This window comes from Pipistrellus kuhlii, unplaced genomic scaffold (genome assembly GCF_014108245.1).
Source record: "Pipistrellus kuhlii isolate mPipKuh1 unplaced genomic scaffold, mPipKuh1.p scaffold_m20_p_7, whole genome shotgun sequence".
Taxonomy (NCBI): Eukaryota; Metazoa; Chordata; class Mammalia; order Chiroptera; family Vespertilionidae; genus Pipistrellus; species Pipistrellus kuhlii.
The window spans coordinates 19,856,337-19,881,864 of record NW_023425573.1 but is presented as its reverse complement, the minus strand read 5'-3'; the positions used below and the strand labels follow the sequence as shown (position 1 = coordinate 19,881,864).

General features: G+C 38.0%; 1 protein-coding gene across 2 annotated transcripts in view; it reads left to right on the top strand.

Moving 5' to 3' along the window:
- The window catches only part of FARSB (phenylalanyl-tRNA synthetase subunit beta), a 53,838-nt gene that overhangs the window by 10,528 nt on the left and 17,782 nt on the right, over window positions 1–25,528 (top strand). Inside the window, exons 6-15 of one of the 2 annotated variants that reach the window (XM_036420827.2) lie at window positions 97–247; window positions 1,172–1,280; window positions 2,385–2,455; window positions 3,811–3,872; window positions 5,274–5,325; window positions 8,891–8,952; window positions 9,420–9,627; window positions 10,078–10,158; window positions 10,918–11,010; window positions 13,442–13,559. In XM_036420827.2, the coding sequence (XP_036276720.1) occupies window positions 97–247; window positions 1,172–1,280; window positions 2,385–2,455; window positions 3,811–3,872; window positions 5,274–5,325; window positions 8,891–8,952; window positions 9,420–9,627; window positions 10,078–10,158; window positions 10,918–11,010; window positions 13,442–13,559 (1,007 nt within the window). The remainder of the gene's footprint in view (window positions 1–96; window positions 248–1,171; window positions 1,281–2,384; window positions 2,456–3,810; window positions 3,873–5,273; window positions 5,326–8,890; window positions 8,953–9,419; window positions 9,628–10,077; window positions 10,159–10,917; window positions 11,011–13,441; window positions 13,560–25,528) is intronic. The other variant, XM_036420829.2, reaches the window with a different exon arrangement.

Below are 25,528 nucleotides of genomic sequence, written 5' to 3'. Positions count from 1 at the left end.
ACACATATAGTCTGTGTTACCTTTAGAATTTCTGTGGAATATTCAAATCTCTTTTTCCATCTTTTTCCTTTTCTCTTTCCCTCTTTCAACATTTAGGAAAAGAGCATTGGTTGCTATCGGTACCCATGATTTGGACACTTTGTCAGGCCCATTTACTTACACTGCGAAGCGACCTTCAGATATTAAATTCAAACCTCTAAATAAGACAAAGGAGTATACAGCCTGTGAACTGATGAATATATACAAGGTAAATGTTCTTCTATATTATGTAATAGCTCTGCATAAATCTTGAAATTCCTTCAAAGTTAAATCTTGGAATTCAAAAAATGTACTGAGTGCTTTAACAAAAAACAACCAGGAATGTCTGGGCCCCAACACAGAGATACTGATTTTTTGATCTAGAGGAGGGGTACTGGGCATAGTTTTGTTTTATTATTACTCTTTTATCCACTTGGATGATTTTAATTTGCATGTAGGATTGAGAATCACTAAAGTAGACCATACCACAATGTAATATTCATATTTGGGTATAATTAAACTCATGTAAGTAGAAGGAACAATAAGTTTTAGTTAGTGTTTTTTTTGTTTGTTTGTTTTTTATGTGTTTGGGAAATATTACAAAATCTTTGCCTCCCATTATTATCATTTTATCTTATAGCACTGACAAGGAATTCAGTAGTCACTTTAAGAGGAGTAGTGGATATTGTTACAAAAACAGCAACTATGATCCTTGGCCTGATTTGCTAGTGATTTCTCTTATTTATTTAAATAATTTTCCCTTTTTATTACATTTATTAGGGTGACACTGCTTAACAAAATTATACAGGTTTCAGGTGCACAATTCTACAATACATCATCTGTACACTATAGTGAGTGTTCACTACCCCGAGTCAAGTTAAGTAGTTTTATTTTAGATGACTCAGGCTTACCAGTGGGAATTTGTTTTCACTGTTGAAATGGCTCAGTTGTGTTTTCGTCTCTTCCCAGTGGGAGATGAGGCTGTATAAGGCTGTTGAGACACTAATTTATATTAGCACCTTTAAAAACTTAGAACTTTCTATAATCTAGGGCACTTTTATTGTTTTTCTGACTTTTCTCCTTTTTACACTAGGTAGGTGTGTAACATTGATAGAAATAAAAAACTAATTTTGTTTGACTTAATTTTTTTCAGACTGACAACCATCTTAAACATTACTTACATATCATTGAAAATAAGCCCTTGTACCCAATTATCTATGATAGCAATGGTGTCGTCCTATCAATGCCTCCAATCATCAATGGTGAGCTATTTCTTAAACATCATTGATTTTTACTGTCTTTTCTTATTCTTCAGTATTTCTGTAGAATTCTCCGTAGAGTTGGCTGAATCAAATCAAATTAACTCTTAATCTGAGAATCTTAGGTTTTTGGTAGATTTTTTTTTTTTTTTTGTAATAGTTCTTTCCATTCATCATTCAACAACATCTTACTTGGGATTTTTATACAATTTATAAATGTCTAGTATTCTTTTAAAAAATACATATATTTTTATTTTAGAGAGGAAAGGAGAGGGAGAGAGAGATAGAAACATCAGTGATGAGAGAGAATCATTGATTGGCTGCCTCCTGAATGCCCACACTGGGGATGAGCCCATAATTTGGGCATGTGCCCTGATCAGGAATGGGACCATGACTTCCTGCTTCATAGGTCAATGCTCAACCACTGAGCCATGCTGGCTGGATTAGAAATATTTTTGAATGCTTTTCTCTAGATTTTTTTTTCTTAAGTAATTTACTTGGTTAAACTCAAAGTTGAATTCTGCTTTTGTCTGTTTTATAGTTAAACTAAAACTTTTAAACTGAGTTTTACCGTCTTAACTCTTCTGAAGGCTTTTTTGATGAGACAACTTGAATGGAACTACAAAATTTAATGATGTTGAAGCCATAGATGTTTGCTTTTCTTTTCCAATTCACACTAGGTAGGAGAGTCTTTGCCTTCTCTAAAGCTTGGACTCCAGTAATTACAGTAGTTAAGAATCTGGGCTACAGGGTTAGCCAGATCCAGACCCAAATCTTAGCCCTGCTGCTTACTACTTTGTGATTATAGTCAGTGAGCTTTATCTCTCAATCTTAGTTGTCTCTCTGCAACTCTGTAATACAGTTGTGGTGAAGATGAGACGAGACAACCTCTGCTCCTAACCCATTGAATACATTCAGTAAGGCCTGGTACTATTTTGTCTTTATTCTCCAATGGAGCTTAAATAAAAGTTGTATATCCCCTTCCGTTGAGATGTTAGTTTATGTTGTGTTCTAAATTAAGATGTAGTTTTTGTTTTGTAGAGCTTTTTGTGCACTTATATTTCTGAAACTGATTGTCTTGTTGTTGTTATTTTGTGTTCATTGTAGGAAACCATTCCAAAATAACAGTAAATACTAGAAATGTATTTATCGAATGCACAGGAACTGACTTTACTAAGGTAAATGAAACTTTTTTCTATTTTTGTACTGTCAGGTTAGATTTTTGCTTCTGGGTCAAGACTATATGGCTAAATTTAAAAATAAGTTTTATTTGGAAGGTGGGAACATATTTTAGAAAATTAGAAATATATATTCTATACTTTAGTTATGGTACTTTCATTCAATTGACAAATGTTTAGTGAGCACCTGTACTGTCTTTTCAGTGCCAAGAATTGGTTATATGTTCCTTGACTTGAAGGAACTTGTTATGGGAGAATTAACCACCTAATTGTAAAACAGAACAGAATAACTATTGTAATATGATCTGTATAAATTGTTTACCTTAGCTGGCTTAATTAAAATGTTGGGTAATTTGGTACCATTGTGTATTGAAATACTGTTCAGCAGTTAATAAAGTGTTTATGCACATAATGATATCCAGAATATGTAGAATACTAGCTGTGTACTTTACTTTCAACCACTACATATATTAGATTAGATTGCTATGAAAGCTTTTTGCTATGGCATATGATTTCTTTATTCATATTAAGTAAAGCAGAGTGAGATGGCAATTAAGCAACCTAAGAAAGGTAAACTTGGAAGGAAGGAGAAGGCTGAGGCGTTGAAGGCAGGTAAATGGCATTCATGTACATTTATGGAGATCATTGTAAGGTATTTCATTTATAACTTATGAACCATATTTGCCTTGAGGAGTAGTATAGTATTATCATATTAACATTTTTAAATTCATACATTAGCAGACCTTGGATATCTTTCTTGTAGTTTGTATATAAGAGTGAAGTATATTTAAAAGCAAAGCATATATCCTAATAAGGTTATTGTATTTTTTCTAAGCATACTTTTTCAGTTACATGGCATTCACTACAGTATATCAGGCATTGCTCTCTGTGTAATACACACACGCACACACTCCTTATAATAACCAAATGAGGTAGGAACTTTAATTATCTCCATTTAACAGATGACAAAACCAAGGGACAAAGACAGTAAGTAACTTGCCCAGACTACTAAGTAGTGAAGGCAGGAGTCGGGCATCTGGTGGCAGAGACTATGGTATTGCTCTGTAGTTAACCATTTGTCACTCTCAAAATGTGGTGAATCCAAGGGAGGGGTGGGGGAAATAAATGTGTCTCAGTCATGGATTGTACTTTTCAGAAAACAGCATAAATGCTAAACACTTGAAGATAAGGACAGGCCTAATTTAGCTCATAAGTGTTTATTCCATTCTCCCTTTTACAATGTTTGTATAGAGCTTCATTAGATATTTGGGAACTAAATTAAATATTCATTTCTGAGTGAAGAGAAAATACATATATTTATAGATTACCATAATATTTGTCTTTTTTCTTTGCAGGCAAAAATAGTTCTTGATATTATTGTCACCATGTTCAGTGAATATTGTGAGAATCAATTTACGTAAGTTCAGTTGGTGCCTTTATAGATGCCTTGTTGGTTGTTTCTTCTGAAGGCACAGCACGAAGGCCTGTGCTCGATATAAAGATGAAAAATGTGTTCCTGTAATTAGAACAGTAATCTCTTTGGGAGCTAAGACATATGCATAAATATTGTGTAAAATAAACAGTGATAAGTACTGTTAATAATTTCCAGTGATGTTTTGGCCGTTTGTAAGGGCAAGTTCCTCCTAGCTGAGGCGATGTGGGCAGGCCTCATGGAGGCAATGAAATCTAAGCTGTGTCTAAGGATCATTGAATTTGGGAATGCTAATATGAAGGAATAGCAAGAGGAACAGCCAGACAGAGGTAGAGAAGTATCTATCAGAACAGTCCTATGTCCCATGTATATAGCAATAAGATTATTGTAATTTTTTCAAAGCTGTTTTTTAAATTAAAAATATTTAATAGCCGGGACCGGTTTGGCTCAGTGGATAGAGCGTCGGCCTGCGGACTGAAGGGTCCCGGGTTCGATTCCGGTCAAGGGCATGTACCTTGGTTGCGGGCACATCCCCAGTGGGGGGTGTGCAGGAGGCAGCTGATCGATGTTTCTCTCTCATCGACGTTTCTAACTCTCTGTCCCTCTTCCTCTCTGTGTAAAATCAATAAAATATATATTAAAAAAAAATTTAATAAACTCATGGCCCTTACTGTGTGCCAACATCATACAATAGTTTAGTCTAGACTATTGATTATAATTCAAAATGTAGGACTGAAATTGTATGAGCAGTACCAGTTACTTTGTTTAAACATTGATTTTAGTGGTTATGTCAGTCAGCTTTCGCTGTGTAACACACCACCCTAATAAAGCCTGGACTGTGTGTGTCAGTATTGGCAAGGAGTCCATAGAGGGTGAATGCTCTACAGCAGCGTTTTTCAACCGCTGTTCAGCTAGTGTGCCGCGAGATGTTGCCTGGTGTGCCGTAGGTGCAGACAAGACAAGAATTTTATAATTTTTCACTATTTTGTTTACTTAATATTTCATAATAAAGTAATTATAAAATACTTTCTTTGTGTTTATTTGATTCCTATTCAAGAGAATTACTTTATATATAGTCAATATAGGCACAGAGTTAAATTTTTTAACATTTTCTAATGGTGGTGTGCCTCGTGATTTTTTTCATGAAACAAGTGTGCCTTTGCCCAAAAAAGGTTGAAAAACACTGCTCTACAGGACATAGGAAGCATAGGAGAGAGAATAGTAGAGTAAGGTTGTATTTAGGAGGATTAATCCAAAAAAAGTGTTGGAATGTGAATAGTTTCAATATATGGAGGCTACAGTTGTAGACCAAGTGAAAGATTTGTTAACATGTACATTTCTAGAATTTATGGATCTTTGTTAAGTATTTTTTTTTTTTTTTTTCAGGGTTGAAGCAGCTGAGGTAGTTTTTCCTAATGGAAAATCACATACCTTTCCAGTAAGTACTTAAGTGACTTGATGATGATGTAATAATGATAATGGTAATGGCTGTGTAGTGCTGCCGGTTTATCTGTCCATCACCCACATGCCAGGAACTATACTATGTGCATTACATGGATGTAATCCTCACATTAACCCTCTGAGAGTGGGTGCTGTTATGCCCTTTTCTAGATGGAGATCCAGAAACCTTGAGACATTAAATAGTTTGCCTGTTATGACTATATGTGGGGCCAGAATTTAAGCCACTTTAGCTCCTAACACACTATTATACCTCATTATTTGGCCATAATTTCTGTGATTTATTCTTGTATTACTAGTTTAGTGAGTAATTTCTAGTCTCGCCCCTTTTAAGATTACTCAACCCTCCCAACCTAATTAGTCTCTTCACACTTCTTCACTACAAATAAAAAAAAAAAAAGTAAAGCAGCATTATTTTTAATTTGGGGCTTTTCCCCCCAAGAGGGCTTTATAAATATAAAGATGTCATGTCTAATACATGCTATTCTTTCATGTCTAAACATCTCTCAGTCATTTGTTATGGTTCTGATTAAGTGAGGCCATTCTTTGATAAGCAGTTTTTTATTTTTGTGTGTGTGTGGGTTTTTTTTTTTTCTTTTCTTTTTTTTCATTCCCCTGTCATTTATAAAGTAAGTCTTCATAAATGACAGGGTGGTTTCTGCTATTAAAATAGCTTTTAAAGTAGATCATTCCTGCCAAGATAAAAAAAATCTCCCCTTCCTTATAGTATATAGTATCATCTTTTTTTTCTAGAATGTTAGTTATAATTCAAAATAAATGTATAACTGTATAAAGTATGACTGAAATTATAGGCGGTCTCTCTCTCTTTTTATTTTTAATTATTTTAGTAGTTATTAACAGTTAGCTTTTGTTATGTGATAAACCATCCAAAGACTTAGTAACTTAAAATAATAACAAGGATTTGTTTATGTCATGATTCTATTGGTCAACTGGGTAGTTTTTCTAGTCTGGGTCCATTTGGCTCATCTCTGCTGGGCTCAGTTCTGTGTAGCCCCCGGTTGGGAGGCTAACAGCTGGATGCTGTGGGATGGCCTCGCACATGTCAGTTCTGGCTGTGGGGTCAGCGGGTCAAGTGTCTCTCATCATCCAGCTGATGGTGCTGTAGGATTCCCAGCAGCAAGAGAGCATCTTCGGTGCTCAGGTGCCTTTAAGCAGAACCAGGAATATTGCTGGATCGAAAGGGGGGAAGTAGACTCCAAGGCCATGGAGACTGTAAGAATGTGGCCACTTATACAATCTGCCACAGTAGTATTTGGGATTAGCTAGAGAAGCCTTTACTGTCTGTCTGAAAATAATGTTTTATTTGAAAAAGTTTTTTCTTTTTATATGAAGCATTGTCAAGTGTTAATAAAAGTGAAATATGTACTTTCGGGAAGAAAGAAATATATCTTAAAATTTTGTTTACTTTTCCCATGCAGCTAATTCCTTGAAATCATTTATTTATTTATTTTTTTATATAGAGCTTTCATAAATGTGAAATGGTGGGCTTTTTTAAAAGGAGTGCTATACCAGTGTTTCATCATTTATTTATTCACTTCTTTGTAAATTTAGACTAGGACAGATTGTTCTCCCAGAAAAGAAGTGAGCCTCTGGGAGAAACTAATTCTTCCTCACATGATATAGCTATTTATTATTAAATGCTTATTATCTATAAAGCATTTTTCCAAGCACAGGGAATATAGCCAAACACTTTGAAAATGATTCCTAGTCTTCTATTATTCTATATAATAAAAACCTAATATGTGAAGTGTCCAGTTGACTGGTCAGCAGTTCAACCAATCAAAGCATAATATGCTAATGATATGCTACAGCTGCTCACCTGCTCGCTATGACATGCACTGACCACCAGGGGCAGATGCTCCAACTGGTAGGTTAGCTTGATGCTGGAGTTCAGTCAATTGGGACTGAGTGAGACAGGCCATACACATCCTGGAGTGCTCCTGTAGTCCCTCCCCAGCCGGCCAACAGCCCGTGTCTCTCGATGGCCCCAATAGTGCACCAGTGGGGTCCGTTGGCCTGATCTGCGCCTTCTCACAATCGGGGGATGTCAGAGAGCTGGTTTCGGCCGGATCCCACAGGGGGAGCGCCACTCAGCCAAAAGCCGGACTCACAGCTGGCGAGCACAGCAGCAGTGGCGGGAGCCTCTCCTTCCTCTATGGCAGTGCTAAGGATGTCCAACTACCTGCTTAGGCCCCCGGGGAGCTGGCCTAAGCTGTCAGTCAGACATCCCCCAAGGGTTCCTGGACTGCAAGAAGAGGAAGGTCCTCCCACCCCCTGAGTTCACAGATTTTGTGCACCAGGTTTCTAGTTTTATACAAAAAAATAGAGTTTGGAATAAGAGAACTAGAGAAGAAAAAGAGAATGGAGAGACTAATTAATGGTTAATGCTGTGAGCTTTGGAATGAAGCTACCTGAATTTGTTTATTAATTCATTGGTTACTTTATGCATGCATATACTTATTAACTGTACTGAGTGCTTATTATCTATAAAGCATTTTTCCAAGCACAGGGAATATAGCCAGTGCTAGGATTTAGCAGTTTAACATCGTTGTGACCTGGAACTAGTTATTAATATCAAACTCTTATTCCTTATCTGTAAAATGTATATACTAATAGTGTCTGTTATAAGTGCTTCTCAAATTCTAATGTGCACTCAGCTAGGGATCTTGAGAACATTCCAACTCTGACTCAGGTGGTCTGGTATGCCTGCCCTGATTCTAAGGGCCCGGAGTTTGCCACTCTAACGAGATCTCAGGTGGTGCTGATGCTTCTGCCCGAGAACTGTGTTTAGAACAGCAAGGCTCTGGGTCCTTGTCCTTACCTGAGTCCAAACAGGTCTTAAAATTTATGGCCTTTTCGCTAATGGCAGTTACACATCTTGAGAGTAATTTAGTGATAAGAAATATTCATAGATGTGTTTCCAGAGTTGCTGAAAGCCTGCATTTTATGCATGTTTGTTCCTGCCTACCATGTAGAGTTATGTACAATTTTGGAGATGACAAATTACCAGTTCATGAGATGCTCTGGTAGTGCTGGCTCCTGGAGCAGCGTTAGAGCTAGCACTAGGGCACGGCTTCATTTCCCCACCTGGAAGCTGATAGGAAAGCAATGTTTCCTAACACTCCTGAATTCAGGAAGGGAGAGAACATTGTGGTATATGAATTACTCTTTCTTGGTCATAAACACCTACTTGCCCAAGGTGAGACTGAAAACCTTTATCAGGATTCACAGCATGTTAGAAATGATAAATACACCAGTGTTTTGTTGAAAAAAACAGTGACTGACCCTCTAAAAGAGAATATGGTTTTTGGCATTTGGTGTTCTTTGTGAGCAGCTTCAGTAGCCCAATAGCAGGTTTGTTCCTCCATAATGTTTTGAAACACCAAGTATTTTCAGCATGTGACTCTAGTGACAGTTTCTTGGAAGGAAAATGAAACTGTAACAACAGCAAGTTGAAATAGAAAATGGCTAAGGCTGCATCTTATGGGGATGATTTAAGCTTCTCAAACTCTTTTTCTCTTAAGGAACTGACTTACCGAAAGGAGATGGTGAGAGCTGAACTCATTAACAAAAAAGTTGGAATCAGGTATGCTCTGAAAACGTCATTTATTTATTTACTGTTGGAGAGAATTCAAGCATGAAGTGCACACAACACTATGTAATTTTTCCGGAAAGAATGCTGGGAGCCGAAACCGGTTTGGCTCAATGGATAGAGCGCCGGCTTGGGGACTGAAAGGTCCCGGGTTCGATTCCAGTCAAGGGCATGTACCTTGGTTGCGAGCACATCCCCAGTAGGGGGTGTGCAAGAGGCAGCTGATCGATGACTCTCTCTCATCGATGTTTCTAACTCCCTCTCTCTCTTCCTTCCTCTCTGTACAAAATCAATAAAATAAAAAAAAAATAAAATAAAAAAAAGAATGCTGGGAGAGTTTTGATTCCCTTTCAGAGTAAATGAAGTGTCTGTTAGGATTGAGGAAGAAATATTTATGTTTAAAATAGAAACATGTTTTAAATAATGCCGTCAAGTTTATCGTTTGTACATTCCTATTTCAGAGAAACACCAGAAAATATTGCTAAGCTTTTGACTAGGATGTTCCTAAAGTCAGAAGTCATTGGCGATGGGAATCAGATTGAGATTGAAATCCCTCCAACCAGAGCTGACGTTATCCATGCATGTGATATTGTAGAAGATGCAGCTATTGCCTATGGATATAACAACATTCAGATGGCTCTCCCGAAAACATACACCATAGCTAATCAAGTAAGATTGCACCTGTAAATAAACACTTGTTATGGTTAGAAACTGATTGTTGAATGCCAGAACATAGGAATTAAGCAGTATTTGGATGTGCTGTGCTATGAGGCATTTGCTATGGAGAGGATACAAAACAGATGCTCAGTTGATTAGAGTAAGTTGAAAACCTGTGATGACCAGTTCTTTGAAGAAAGGCAGGTTTTGAGTAGAGCCCTTGTTGAATCTCTAACTGGGAAATTCATTTTCTCAGCCTGGGCCTGGAGGCAGCAGCTCTGTGTAAGAGGTAAAGTGGTGTTTTGTACGTCTGTGAAGGTATATTGGGGTGGTGAAGGAGGGGTGGCGCCAGCAGCATATTAGTAAAGATGGAAGGGTGGTTTCCTTTTAATGGTGTTCTTATAAATCTCCTTTTTAAAAATACCAAATTTTATTGAGATGAATTAAACTTTCTCCCCCCAGTTTCCCCTTAACAAGCTCACGGAACTTCTACGACATGACATGGCAGCTGCTGGCTTCACGGAAGCACTTACATTTGCTCTGGTATGTTTACATGCTCTCTGCTCAGCTGACTGTTGACTTTGAAACTGAATTGTTGGTTTTAGGATTCCTTATATAAATTTATAAAATGTAGATTACCAAAATTTCCAGGCTTTAAATGAGTAACTTTATTATTTGAGATGGTACAACTTTTTCAGAAAGAAATGTTGGGAGATTTCTGTTTCTGGTCACAGAAAAACATGAAGAACTAAGAAAAATCTTTAGTAACAGATCATAATGTATTCTATAGTTTCATGTGAGTGTTGATGGTTCACAATGAATTCAGAACCAAATTTATTAGGTTAGAATTTTTAGTCTTAATTTGGCTGTGCTGTCCTGGTTAAGGGCTGGGGACTTTTCCACATTAAATGTATTCTTTGTCTTTGAACATGTTCCTAAGGGACAAAATCAGTGTTATTTTATTACAAAGGAGGAAATCCCCATCCCCTGGTAAGGCAAATGGGAGCCTAGCTTAGGAATAACCCCAGTACAGAGTATACCGCCATCTCCGTGTGAAAATTTATTTTAGCTCTGTATCACCACTAGAACTCATCCTAGGAGAACTATTGATGTTAAATTGCATCTGCTGTGGGCCTCAGTTATTTGATAAATGTTTATTCTTAGCTTAATTTTAACTCACGGATTTATATAGAGAATTAACATTGTTATAAAACAATAAGTTGACTTATAGCATTTGATACATTTCATATTAAATTAGGTGGTCTCTTTTCCATATTGATCTCTTTTGTATGTATTTCTTAGTGCTCCCAGGAAGATATTGCTGATAAACTTGGTTTGGATATCTCTGCAACAAATGCAGTCCATATAAGTAATCCTAAAACAGCTGAGTTTCAGGTAAGGATTTTCAGTAGAGAAAGTACGTAAGTTATGAAAAGTTTTTTCAGGTATTATTATACCTCATATGATACTGAAAAAAAATTTCTTGGATAAGTTATTGTTAGTTCTTACTTGACTGACAAAAATTCTTAATATTTTAAAATCTTTTTTTGATTAACTTTGTAGCTAGTTCTTCTTTGCTATGTGCTGTCTAGTTCAGTCTTATCTGAACTTTCCATTTTATAATTGTTTTTAGTATTATTTTCATATTTCATCTCTTTTTCACCTATCTATACTAATAAAAGCCTATGTGGTCATCATGCCTTCACACTGTGATGTCCTCATGTTGTCATGTCATAACAATACATCACCAAGAGGCTGTGTGGCACAGGGGCGGGTCTTGGCTCAGCGCAGAGTTGGGGGGTGGGACTCCCCCACTGCAGCACCCCTGGCTGTGGTTTACCTCTTTTGGGCAATCCATCGAGGAGCCCTGGATGGGTGGGCAGGCCTACCTCTTTGGAGAAATAGATCATGGGGGTCCTGCACTGTGAGAGGGCACAGGCCAGGCTGGGGGACACCTCACCCCCCAGCGCATGAATTTCATGCACCGGGTCTCTAGTTTGTAATAAATGAGTAAACACCTATTCACATTATTACCCTTCAGTCACTTTTAAATTAGTCATTATATCAGTTCTTGACTATGCCACCTGTGTCTTCCAATGTAAGTATCTAATTTATTGCCAGTTTCATTTAGGAATAGAGAATGATAAATGACTTACATTATAATTAGGACATTAAATGTAAAGAACATTTCAAGGTAATAATATCTTCGCTTATTAGTGACTTAAAATAGTCATCTCTTTCATACTAATAAGCTCTCCTATTTTTCTTGCATTTGGAATTCTGTATGATATTTTTTAACTAGGTATAGAGGAAATCACCGGGCCTCTAGTATTTCCAATAAATTGCTAGTTAGATGTAGAAGCTTGATCACATCCAGGTTTGTGTGTGTGTGTGTGTGTGTATGTGTTTTATATTATTGTGGGTTTTTAAATAAGCAAATAAGGCTTATCTATAAAATAAAATGAGAAACACTAAGAAAAGTTACTATGAAGTTACTTGTTTCTATTCCAATAAGTTAAGCTTTCTTTTAACATTATAGTTTTGTTTGTATGATTTGGGGAAGTGAGTGATATTTAAAAAAGCAGCAAGTTTCAGGTGAATGAGCCCGTCTCACAATCTAGCAAGTCCTTTTAGGGGCTTACACTTCCTTGTGCAGGATCTAGGAGAGGCTGCTATTTTAGCTAGGGTGGTCAGGGCAGGCCTCTGGGAGAGGACCTCTGTGCAGAGATTTGAAGACAGTAGGTAGCCACATTTGGGTCTATGGGAAGAATGTACCAGGCAGAGGAAAGAGCTAGTGGGGAGCTCTGAGATGTGTGGCTGGAGCACAGGAAGCCAGGGGACAGCAGGCATTGAGGTGGGAGAGAGGCTCCATGTAGGACATGGATTTTACTCAAAACTTGATGGAAACCCGTTGGAGATTTTTGAGCAGGGTAAGTTTCGTGATCTAATTTAGGTCTTAAAGGATCACCCTGTGTTGAATAGACCATAAGATGGCAGGAATGGAAGCAGAGAAACCCAGCCTAAGAAGCTCGTGTAAGAGTGCGGGCCAAAAGTAATGGTTTTGGAGTCTGCAGGGCCGAGATTCTCAGTCATGCTGTTGTACCACTGCATGTAAAACCTGCCAGGAACGTGATGTCTTGACAGCTGACACACCTCATGTATCTTAGAGTGAGAAATTTCACAGAAAAAAAGCAGGGAAGATTTGAGGTTTTAAGTACATTTGTTTTAAAGAACTGGGATGTTTATATGTACCTCTTTGGCTACTCAGCTGGAAACTGTAGTCATAGCAGCTGGAAACTGTAGTCATAGCCTGCCCATAGCAGCTGCATAGTTTTTTTTGTTGTTGTTTTTTTAGCACCTACATATTTGTGTTGTTTTCCTCATTGTCTTGGTGTTTTAATTGCATTTATATATTTCCCTGGTCCTGGTTTTTAAAATTTTGATTAATTCATATTTAATCTATTTGAATATAGGGTGGGGGCAAAGGTAGGTTTACAGTTGTATGTGAAACATGAAGTTTATCCTTGTATTACTTATTAATTATTGTATTTTCATATGAACAACTGTAAACCTACTTTTGCCCCATCCTGTATTTCTATTTCTTACAATCTACTTCAACTTTCAAAATAAGGCAGAATATGAAAATTTGCATGTTTGAACTCTTCAAGATTTTAATTTTAAAAATCACAGTATGTATGTATTTACCACCTGTGGTTTCAGGCATCCACTGAAGTTCTTGCAGCCTATCTCCTGAGGATAAGGGGGAAGTACTGTATGTATGTTTGGTTCCTATTTGGTCAGTGCAATTTTGTATCCTCTCCTGTAGGTGGCGCGCACTACCCTTCTTCCTGGCATCCTAAAGACCATAGCAGCGAATCGAAAGATGCCTCTTCCTCTGAAGCTGTTTGAAATCTCTGACATTGTAGTAAAAGATTCTAGCAGAGGTAAGAACGAGCCACCTTTGATTTGTATACTTAAAGCATTTTTTTTACTATGAAAACTTCAACTGTGTATAAAAGTAGAGAAAATAGTATACTTACTGTCATGAATCCAACACCCAGCTTCAACAATTATCAGCACATGGCTAAGCTTTCATTTATACTCCAACTCACTTCCCCATATTTTAATGTAATTCCTAGACATCATATCATTTCATCAGCAAACACTGTAGTATCTCTTTCTAAAAGGTAAGGACTACCATTTTGGTCTTTTAAAAATAACCCATATAATAATTATATTTATTACCATCAGATATCTAGCTAGTGTTTACATTTTCAGAATTGTTACATAAATTTAATTTTCATGATTGATTTGAATCAATCCAAGTATGGTCCAGATATTTGGTTACTGTATTGCTTATTTCTTTTACTAGAAAACTTTTTAACAAATAATTTAATAACATTTTGGAAGGGTCCTATTAAAACATCAACTTGAAAAGCACTGTGGAATCTTTCTTTTTTTCTGGTATTATGTGATTTAAGGTGCTTGATTTCTTGTCATTTTGGTTTAGCAGTGACTATTCACCACCAATAGGGACTGTTTGCCAGTTAGTGACTGTGAATGTGTTTACCAGTCTTTGTCACTTTTGAGTATGGTCTGGACTTGTTAGTGCAGCAAATTGCTTGGTTCAACATTTGGAATGGGGTGGTTATTTAATAAATATATATTTAGTAAGTACCTATACCTCATTGCTAAGAAGTCTGTCTTATTCAAGCTTCCTATGTCTCATTCAAACTTCTGTGTCTACAAACTTATATAAGTCTGACTGTTTGGAGCCATATATGAGGTCATCTATTGGTGAGCAGTTCCCTCAAATGACTAAATTGCTGACCATATTTCCTTGGTTCTCTAGAATTAATGGTTCAATTCCTAGCAGTGTTGTTCAGTGAGTCTTAGACTATAGGCTTCAGAGTGTATTTTTTTCCATCAGTTAACAAAAGCAGAGGCCTTTTTCTTGACTTCCTGTATGTAGACCATCCATAGCAAACTTTTCAGCCAAAGCTGGTGCTATCTGCTCCCAAGTCAGTAGCCTGTTTTCAGTCAACAGCCTCACCTTGTATTTGTGTGGTGCCTTTTACTTTCCAAAACAAATTTTAAAAATACGTATATATTTTTATTGATTTCAGAGAGGGAAAGAGAGATAGATACGTTGATGAGAATCATTGATCAACTGCCTCCTGCATGTCTCCCACTAGGGATGGAATCCACAACCCGGGCATGTGCCCCTGACTGGAATCCTTTAGTCCTCAGGCCAATGCACTATTCACTGAGCCAAACCAGCTAGAACCAAAGTAAATTTTAAGCATACTTTTTTCTCTTTTGATTATTAAACCAGCTCTTTGAGGTAGAAGGGACAAAAAAAAAAATTGTTCCCACTTAATATATAGGAAAATTAAGACAGAAAAGTGGTTATTTTCCCTAGCCTTCATAAATATTGGCCTTAGAGCTAGGGTCAGGATTTTTATCTCAGTGCCTATATCCTTAGAGAGTAAACGTTCATTTAAATATCAGTCAATGGAGAGTTTTCTTTGGGTAGTAAATCTGCAATAATAGAAATCTGAAACCATTTTCAGTGCTGGCCATAAAAAATTATAAGGTTTCTTGTGCTTTAAGTAATCCATTGGTACAGCTAACTAAAAATGCGTTGTAATTCCAATGTCAAATTTTTCTGTTAACTTTGTTTTCTTTCATCTTAGTTTGAGTTTTATGTTGTTTTGATCCTTAGTGATCCAAACATTTATAAATAGAGAATTGGGTTAATTGCACCAGGTTTCCTCAAAAGTATTGGAATTCTATTTTAGCAGTAGGCCTCTTCCCTAGTTGAAAGGGCTCCCTGTTGGGCTGTGCAGAACAGGGCATGCTCACAAGCAGGCTGCTCAGAGTCTGGAGGGTGAGGGTGGGCAGCAGGCTGGGGTCCTCACAAATGCCACAGGAGGGTTTTGCTTTTGGCACGGAGCACATGAGGGCACTCACAGTGTTGCAGCCTGGGTAGGGGTGCCTTTACTGGTTTTTCCTTCTATGTTTCTTGGGAAGGCTTAGATATAGACTCCACTCTGCCCCAAAGCCCAGGCTTGGAGATTACCTCTCCTATAGAGAGAGCTGGTCCTAGGTACTAGTGCTGTAGCAGTGCTGATGTAACCCCAGAAGCCAGTCCATATGCTTTTTAACTCAAAAGATTTGCATTTCTGCTGCACTTGATTTCATCAGGAGGAATAGTTCTCATCTTTGTAGCAGACCTCTTTCATTCCTGTTTTCAGTTGTGATTATTCTCCATCCGCCCATTTCTTTCTGATAGTTAACTTCTGCCTTTGTCTTGCATCATTATGGTTTATTCTTTTTCTTTAAATATTTCTATCATATCACTAGGATTTGAGGAATGAGGGGTACATCTGCTTGGTAAGTTTATCGTCTTGAAAACATAGGTTTGCTTTCATTTATTTGGAGTGTGCTTCCTCTTTAGGTAGGCCTGGATTTTGTGTCATAATGGGTTACTTTAAATACGTACTTGTGGATGCCCTACCTGTCATCCGGTGCACACACAGGACTCCAGGCGAGGCAGCCCCGTGCTGCGGTTCCGAAGAGAGAGCAGCCCAGTCATGGTTCTGCCACTCAACAGCTGTTAACTTTTGACTATTTAATCTCTCTCTGCTGTAGTTTCCTCATCTGTTCCATGGGGATAATGACAGCATTTCCCCCCCATAGATGCATTATAAGGATGACATGAAAAGTTTCAGCCACATAATAAGCACTTTTTGGTGCCTGCTTTTACTATTAGGGTATTAGCAACCCCTAACGCCGGATACCTTGCATCCCGGTTTGGTCAGTTTCTGGTTTCTGTGAGAATGACATGAAAACCTTGACTGGTCATTCAAGGATTAATGCAACCTTACTGGGCACTTGGGGCTCATTTTTATCCTAATCTTTGTTTAACTGGTTTTTCTTCTGTTGTGCACTTTTTGGGGGGTGGGGTGAGGTAATAAAAATGTACTAATGGGAATTTAAGAAATAAGAATCTAAAAAATAAATAAATAAATAAGAATCTTGTTTTTTCAGTAATTTATCACTCACTTTTAAAAAAAAATATATATTTTATTGATTTTATACAGAGAGGAAGGCAGGGAGATAGAGAGTTAGAAACATCGATGAGAGAGAGTCATTGACCAGCTGCCTCTTGCACACCCCCTACTGGGGATATGCCCGCAACCAAGGTACATGCCCTTGACCGGAATCGAACCCAGGACCCTTCAGTCCCCAAGCCGACGCTCTATCCATTGAGCCAAACCGGTCCCCACTATCACTCACTTCTTTTTAGTGAATTGAGCACATGTTATTACTGTCTTTCAAACCAGTAAGCATTTCTCTGTTGGATTTACATTAGCCATTTCCTCCTAAAGAAAAAGAAAAACTATTTTGAAGGAAAAAAAATCTATAAAAGAGGTTTCCAGTTAATATGAAAGTGTCTCAAATTTTCATTAGTTAGGGCAAACCCTAACTACTGATTCAAAGGGATATCAGTGTGGTAAGTGTGAGCAAGGCAGTCTCATTCATCATTCATTCTAGGGGCTGCTCGGAAAATAGGAGGCAGAGTTGCCAGTCTTGAGGGAGATAGAGCAGGGAACAGATTTTTAGATAGACAGTGCTTGGAGGGAATGTGCAAGGTGCCCTGATGGCACAGACAAGGAAGTGACTAACTTGTTTGGTAAGATTTAGGAAATACCCAACACTGCCAGCCTCGTGTCATTAGTGTAGGCAAGCATATCTTCCCATATGGAACTGAAAAAGGAATTTGTACTGGATTTCAGTGCCTCCCACAGGTTTGCCTGGCCTGCATTTCTGTTAAGAGTAAATGAAAGACTACTAACCCCATTTTCATGCTTGACCTCATTGGCCAGTTTCCTGTGCTGAAGTGGACTTTTTGACTGACTGTCACGTTGTGATGCAGGCTGGCTGCCCATTTATGGCTGAGTCAGGCGTACTGCTCAAGTATTAAGACTTCCCCTCGGACTCAGACACATTCCAGTTCTTTGAGGCTGAGCCAACCACTGCATTTATTGAGTCTTAAGGTCCGAAGTTGTTGCAACACTTAAAAAAATTAGACTTGACTTGGGACTAAGCTATTTTATCCTTTTTGTTGGGCAGAGTGGCATGTGTCTCTGGAATGAGAAGTTAATGCAGACTGCTGAGGGGTAAATTTCCAGCTTTATAAACGGGAAATCGGCTGAGGCAGCCCTGAAGCTATCAAATCAGGCTGCCGTGTGAGTTATTAATTGGTTCCAGTTGTTAATACTTTTGTTTTTTCTGTTTAATGCCAAGGTTAACTAAACTTGTAAACAAAATAGTAAAAAATTACTTTAGAGGAACAGAGGACCTAATTGTGAACTGCTAATCTTTATGCTCAGGAAAGGAACTGTATTTTGCAAAGCCAACATTCTGGCATTTTATTAAGTGCAGATTGAATTCTACCATCACAATTTATTCCATGATTGTCACTGAAACTGCCAGTATGCCTAGAAGCTCACTGAAATGGCAGGAGAAAATGCATTGCTGGGTTGAATTTAAGTTTAAAAGCCTAAGAAAGATAACTTAGTAGCTTGGCTTTGTAACATACAGAGGGTGATGTAGAATTAGCACACAACAGCCATCTTGTCAATTTGACATATATCTGTGGAGAAGCCTGATAATCAAATTGCCATGCACTTTAGTTTCAACTACTGCATTTAAAGAATTTGGGGTGTTAATTATTCTAGTAGATGGAATAGGTTAGAGGCCCTTAACCACTCAAAGGGCTGCGGTTCCTTCACTTGCCTTAGCAGGCACCCTTACTCCAAGCCTTCACTTCCTGCTCAGACTGGTCCTGTCTCCAGAGCATTGCTGCAGTCCTGGACAAGCTGCATTTCCACTGTTTCCCAAGGCCCCATTTAAATATTGTAGCTTCTAAAATTTCATGTTCTCCCTAAAGCTGATTTTCGAAATCATAGAATGATCTACTATTTACCTTGACTAATTTGATATGGATCCCCAGAATTTACTTTTTAAACTTTTGTCACAATATATATTTAAGATTCTTGTTCCTTTCTCTCCTCTCTGGGCCACCGTGGCTACAGGGAACATAACTAATTCACTGTTCTTTGATGATTTGGTTTGTTCTTTCAATTTGCTATTGACTTGTACCATTCATGAATCTGTCTTATACTGTGTAATTTACTAAAATATAGGGTCCAGATCTTTTTTAAATATATATATATATTTTTTATTGATTTTGTACAGAGAGGAAGGGAGAGAGATAGAGAGCTAGAAACATCGATGAGAGAGAGTCATCGATCAGCTGCCTCCTGCACACCCCCCACTGGGGATATGCCCGCAACCAAAGTACATGCCCTTGACCGGAATCGAACCCGGGTCCCTTCAGTCCCCAAGCCAACGCTCTATCCATTGAGCCAAACCGGTCTCGGCAAGGGTCCAGATCTTTATAGTTTTTTCTGTAACTCTTTGCTTGATAAAGAGCTCAATAAAAGTCTTTTAATTATGAGCTTGTGAAATAATTCAGCTCCAAGAAATTGTTTCATTAATTTAGCAGCCATCAAATAATAGAAGATTAGCATCCACATGTGGAATGTGGTTTTCTGAAGACCTTATGTCATCAGTCTGGATTAATTTAATTGTACTACTTCATATTTTTGGCATGTAGAATTACCCAATTAATAATTTTAAAAAGATGGATGTAAGGAGCATTGATATTAACAATATTTGAAGTAACATCATTCATATATGTGATAGCATCTTAAATGTGTAAATAACATAATCTTTAATAGAGACAGTTATTTTAGTATATTTGGCTCCACATAGTTAAGATCTGCTAATGTGAGTATAATGTGCTGTCATGCTTTGCATATTTTTTAATAGATAAAAATCCATTCCATGCATTTTTTTCCTTCATGCATTGAGAAGATCATAAGTTTTCCTCACAGTTGTTGCCTCGCTTTCAGCATCATTTAAAACTGAAATAAATTTGTATTTTGATGCTATAATATAGATATGTTTTAAGGAAAGTTACTTTTTATTATGTTTGATTTTAAAATTGAAAATATTTGTAATATCCTTAAGAATTTTTATTAATATATATTTCTAACTTAAAAGTAATTCTGTTATCTTGGTATAAAAAAAATACATGTATCCAACTTCTCCATAATCCTACTTTTAGAATTAGTTGCCAGACATTTTCTATGCACATGCAGTCATGTTTCATATTTCTATATATAGTCATATATGTGGATAAATACTCTTGAGCTCATACCAGTTGAATTATGCTTTATCTGTCCAGCTTTTTCCTGTGGACAAATTCTGTTCATCTCATTCTTTTTAATGGCTGCACAGTATTACATTACATAAATTATATGCTATAATTTATTTACTCAGCCTGTTGATGAATGTTTATATTTGCTAAAATATGTACTTCTAAAAATTTTTTAGAAATAGAACTGGTCAGTCCATATGTATGCACATTGAATTTTGCTATCTTGTGAACTTTTTTTTCCAAAAAGTTTTTTTTTTTTACAAATTTGCAGTCCTGTTTTTTCATATTATGTGTAATTTTTTTAAGGTATATGTCTTCTGGAGATTCATATAGCTTTTGTGAATCATTTAATACTACACTGAAATTTTTCAGGAGATAATGTATAAACTCCAATTTTGGGGGGATCAATATTAAATAAATTTATTGGTTGGAATAGACTAAAAATCAAGGTGCTTTTTTTTTATTTTCTGAGCTTGTCCAAACTGTTAATCTCAAATAAGCCAGTGATTACTCTGGAAGCCTTTTTATTTTTATTTTTATTTTTTTTTAAATATATTTTATTGATTTTTCACAGGAAGAGAGAGGGATAGAGAGCCATAAACATCTGCCATGAGAGAGAAACATCAGAGAAACATCGATCAGCTGCCTCCTGCACACACCCCACCGGGGAATGTGCCCTTGACCAGAATCGAACCCGGGACCCTTCAGTCCATAGGCTGACGCTCTATCCACTGTGCCAAACTGGTTTTGGCTGGAAGCCTTTTTGATTTTCCAGTAGGCTTTCTCTTGACATCTGTATTTGGGTTTCTGGGTGAAGATGAGAAGTAGAGATGGAAAAGTTGAAGACTGACCTTTTCCAGTCTGTGCCATATATAGTAACATAACCTAACACCCCTGATTTGCTCTTAATCATTCGTACTTTTGTGAAAGAGGATCTACACCAAGCAAGAACCTGCTCTAAGTATTTGAGTTGTATGCAATAGTCATCTACCAAGGAACATCATCTACTATTCTTTTTTCCTTTCTCTTTAAAAAGAAATAATTTGGCAGATCTTTCAGCTTACAGAAGTGTAGCCAGCCGCCCCTCTGGGTGGGTAGATTAGCCTCTCCAGGAAGTACTTTGAAGTCTGTGAAATACATTGGTAATTTAGGCTGACACACTTGGCAGACCCGTCTAAAAAACAGAATTGTTTGATGGCATGACACAAGAGGTCTGTTAACTGAGTTATAAAGAACTGAGTCAGTTATAAAGAACTGAGTCATTTGCAACCAACCCTAATTTTGGCATGAAATTTAAATGGTTCTTGTTTTGTGGCATGCAATCAGTGAGTTCTGTGATGTAGCATGGTGCCTGGGTGCAGAATCCTAGGAAATGGGGAGTATACCACACCTCACAGTTCTCCAGGGAGGAGTGGAAGGAATGGGTATGTGGTTATTTTTCTCTTTTTTCAGTTCAGCCGCAGTAGGACTATCAAGATGTGAAGAAGCCAGTCTAGAGGGAATGGGAGTTCTTAGGAAATTTGGAAAACCAGCCAGGCATTGGTGGGAGTTGGGAGGACCTGCCTAAATAAAGAGTTTAATTTAATTCTTATGGTAGGTTTATAAGTACAATGCCCTAAAAGTCAGTGAGTGGCCTTTCTTAAAAATATTGCAAAGTTGAATCTAAAAAATCTATAGCTCATGTGTATATGTGTAATGTGTGTGCTATAAACACCCTGCAACTTTTTTTGGAGTATAATTTTTTAAAAGTCCTGTATTTTTTATTGTATAATAATTTTATTATTCTGATCATTAAAATCACTTAAAAAATTTTTTTAAAGAATACTCTAATTCTTTAAACCACATGTTGTTCCTCTTATCTTTAGATAAGTTTTACATAATTTGAAGATCAGTAAAGAAGTATCCCCAGGCAAAGGTTACTAAAACAAAGCTTCTAGTTTATGTTGCTAAGCTCTCTGATTGGTGGCATTACTGTTGGGCTGTTCTCTAACAGCAAAATGGAACAACAAAGTATTTTCAATATGTGTCTGTGTGTTAAAGTGGAAACATGTGACACCAACAAATGGGTGCCACATGGCAAGAGATGCCCAGGAGCAACTCAGTGTTATGAAAGGGATAATTTAGTTCTGTTTTGTTTCATTTTTCCCCCTTCAGAATGGAGAGCGGAATGGAAAGAGGGAGAAGGAAGGAGAGAGGGAGGGAGAGATTAAAATTTCTTACAGAGGATTGGGCTCCTCAGTGTATGCACATGGTTAGTTTATTGAGGTTTGATGGCTGCCTGATTTTAATATTAATTTGTATTCTTACACCTTCAAGTAAAGCTTTTAGATACTAATGTCTTTATCTTTGCAGATTGAAGTGATAAAGACAGTACTCACTTTCCTGCATCAGCTGACTCCTGTGCTGACATAGAATGTGGTCCATTGTCTGGTCTTAGCCTTGTTAAATAGTTACTTGTATGTGTTTACCCCCCTTTCCAGGTTTTATTCATTTATACAAAAAATGATTGTTAGGGTTTAGTTTGTGCAGGCCCTGTGCTGGCTCTGACCATTATCTTTCAGAGAAAGCTACAGAAGAGTGCCTTGAACATGGTAGGTACTGAGAAATGTTACATGGCAAGAACAGTTATTTCTCCACGTGTGGTCAGTCTTGTGTTTAACTTAGAATACACTTCCTATGAGTGACAATATTGTTGATAGCTAGAAACTTTAGTTTACTAACTTCTAAAAATAATTTACTCCAGTTGCTTACCTAGAATTCTTAGAAAACTTTAGAATAAAGTTTCGGTTATCTGTTTGTCATGAATGGAAATCTGTCATATAAAAAGCATTTCAAGCTGAAACCGGTTTGGCTCAGTGGATAGAGCGTCGGCCTGCGGACTGAAAGGTCCCATGTTCAATTCTGGTCAAGGGCATGTATCTTGGTTGCGGACACATCCCCAGTAGTGGGTGTGCAAGAGGCAGCTGATCGATGTTTCTAACTCTCTATCCCTCTCTCTTCCTCTCTGTAAAAAATCAATAAAATATATTTTTAAAAAATAAAAAGCTATTCAAGAATGGATATCTTTGACTATCTTAGGTAGGTATGTAACCATATGTAAGTTTGCCCTTATTCATTGTCATTCACATCTGTTAGAAATTGCCATTGTATTGTGGAAAGGCATGGGTTTTAGAATCAGATGATTCTGGTCAAATCTTGGTTTTGTAATTTATTAGTTATGTAATCCTATATAATAAAATCCCAGTATGCAAATTGACCAAATGGCAGATCGACCAGTGGAAGGACCAGTTGCTATGTCGCACACTGACCACCAAGGGGCAGGCACTCAATGCAGAAATGCTCCCAGCCCGCAGGTCCCAGGCCAGCCAAGGCGGGTGCCAGCAGGGGCTCCTTGATCACCCCGCTGGTTGCCTTGCAGAGGGAGGCAACCCGCAGCAGCAGTGGTGGGGGGGCAGGACTGGCGAGTGGGCGGTGCCAGGCTGGCCAACATGGGTGCTGGTGGGGACACCCCCCCTCCCCCCATCATCCTGCCAGTTGCCCACAGATCTGTCCTAATTGTCTGCAAGGCATAGGGATCCTACCTGTGCAAGAATTTCATGCACCAGGCCTCTAGTTAAATATAATTAGCTTCAGCCAGTTGGCTTGGCTTTGTGCAAAATCCTTTTGGACTTGTCTTTCTCCATTCTATTTTATAGGGCTAATAAAACATAACTTACATGATTGTTTTGAAAATTAAATAAGATTATAGATACATTGATAGACAGGTAGACAGTTAACATTAGTTTCCCGTTTCTTTTTACCCCATTTATGTGCTCACTTTTATATAAATTGCTTTAGTAAGTGAGAATAGTGTCTTAAAATACCCATTTTATTTGGATATCTGAATGGTGAAAGGCATTCAGTATTTTGTGTCAATTATGCAAAGGGAATTACTAATCAAAAACCTTTGAGGCTGAATGCTTCTGAAGAAAGATTTTGTTGAGCCACATGCTAGCCAGAGAAAGGACCAGCTCCTGGACATGCATTCTGAGCCGCCAGTAGCAGGGCTTCATGGAGAAGACACCATGTCAGTGGTCCTGGGGTTACAGGGCTCTTTTATACAATGAGCCTGGAGAAGGAAGATGTAAGTTGTTTTGAAAGAATTTGCATTGACTATAGATAAGGGGGGCTGGAAAAGAAGGCATGGGGGCCAGTTCTGGAATAGATGCACAGTCCACAGGAAGTACTGATGTTTTGGACTGGTTGTGGGCAGCAATCTGGAAAGTTCATGTGTAACCAGGATTCAGTGCCTTCTGCTGGTGTCTTCTGGTGACCGGCTATTCTCTCTAGATAACTGAGGAAATTGCCACCTGAAAGTTAATGTAATTTCAGCATACATTTAGAAATGCAAGCAGTCATTTGTTGGTTCTGGCCCTCCTGTTTTAACTGATCAACCCCTTCTTGTCTCTTCCTTGCACCCTTCATCCTATTATAATTTAACCTGAGGCCTTGTGCATGAAATTCATGCACAGCGGGGATGGGGGTTGTGTCCTCAGCCCGGCTTGCACCCTCTCCAACCCAGTACTTCTCAGGGGATGTTCGACTGCCGGTTTAGGATTGTGCCTAAACCGGCAGTCGGACATCCCTCTCTCAATCTGGGACCACTGGCTCCTAACTGCTCTGCCTAATCACCCCTAACCACTCTGCCTGATGTTTGTAACTATTCCCCTGGCTGCCTGATTGCCCCTGACCACCTCTGCCTGATCACCCTTAATCTCTTTGCTGGCCTGGTCACCTCTAACTGCCCTCCCCTGCTGGCCTGGTCTCCCTAACTGCTCTCCCCTGCCGACCTGATTGCCCCTAATTGCCTCTGCCATAGCCATGCCATCATTGCTTTGTCCAGAAGATGTCCAGTTTAATTAGCATATTGCCCTTTTATTAGTATAGATTTAGGATGTCTCAGAATTTTTACTTCTCAGAATAAATCTGTGGAAGAACTTTTGCTCAATACATCTATATGTATAAAAGCCTAAGCGACCAGCCTCCTGTGATGTGCACTGACCACCAGGGGCAGATGCTCAACACAGGAGCAGCTGCAGTTCTCGGGTGATGCACCAGATCCAGAGAGGAGAGAGCCTGATTCCAGGGTGGATCACCTGAGAACTGCCCTTAGCAATCCGTGACCCCTCAAGGGATGTTGGAGAGCCGGTTTTGGCCTGATCCCCGCAGGCCAGGCCAAGGGACCCCATCGGTGCACGAATCTGTGCACCAGGCCTCTAGTGTTAATATAAAGCAGCTTTTTTATTTTCAGTTTATTCCCTGATAGACGTTAGTTTATTTTCTCTTTTCCTAATTTGAAAAGTGAAATGAAGCTAACATTCATTCAGTGTCTGTGTTAGAATTGTGATTTCCTCTAGAATTTATTAAAGGGCCAAAAGTGTATATACCCATTATAAAGTAAATGATCACCATTGAATTTGAGTCTATCTTTATATGATATACTCTTCTTTAAAAAAAAAAAAAAAAAAGTGTTTTTTTTTCATTCAATATATTTTATTTATTTTTTACAGAGAGGAAAGGAGAGGGATAGAGAGTTAGAAACATCGATTAGCTGCTTTCTGCCCACCTCCCACTGGAGAT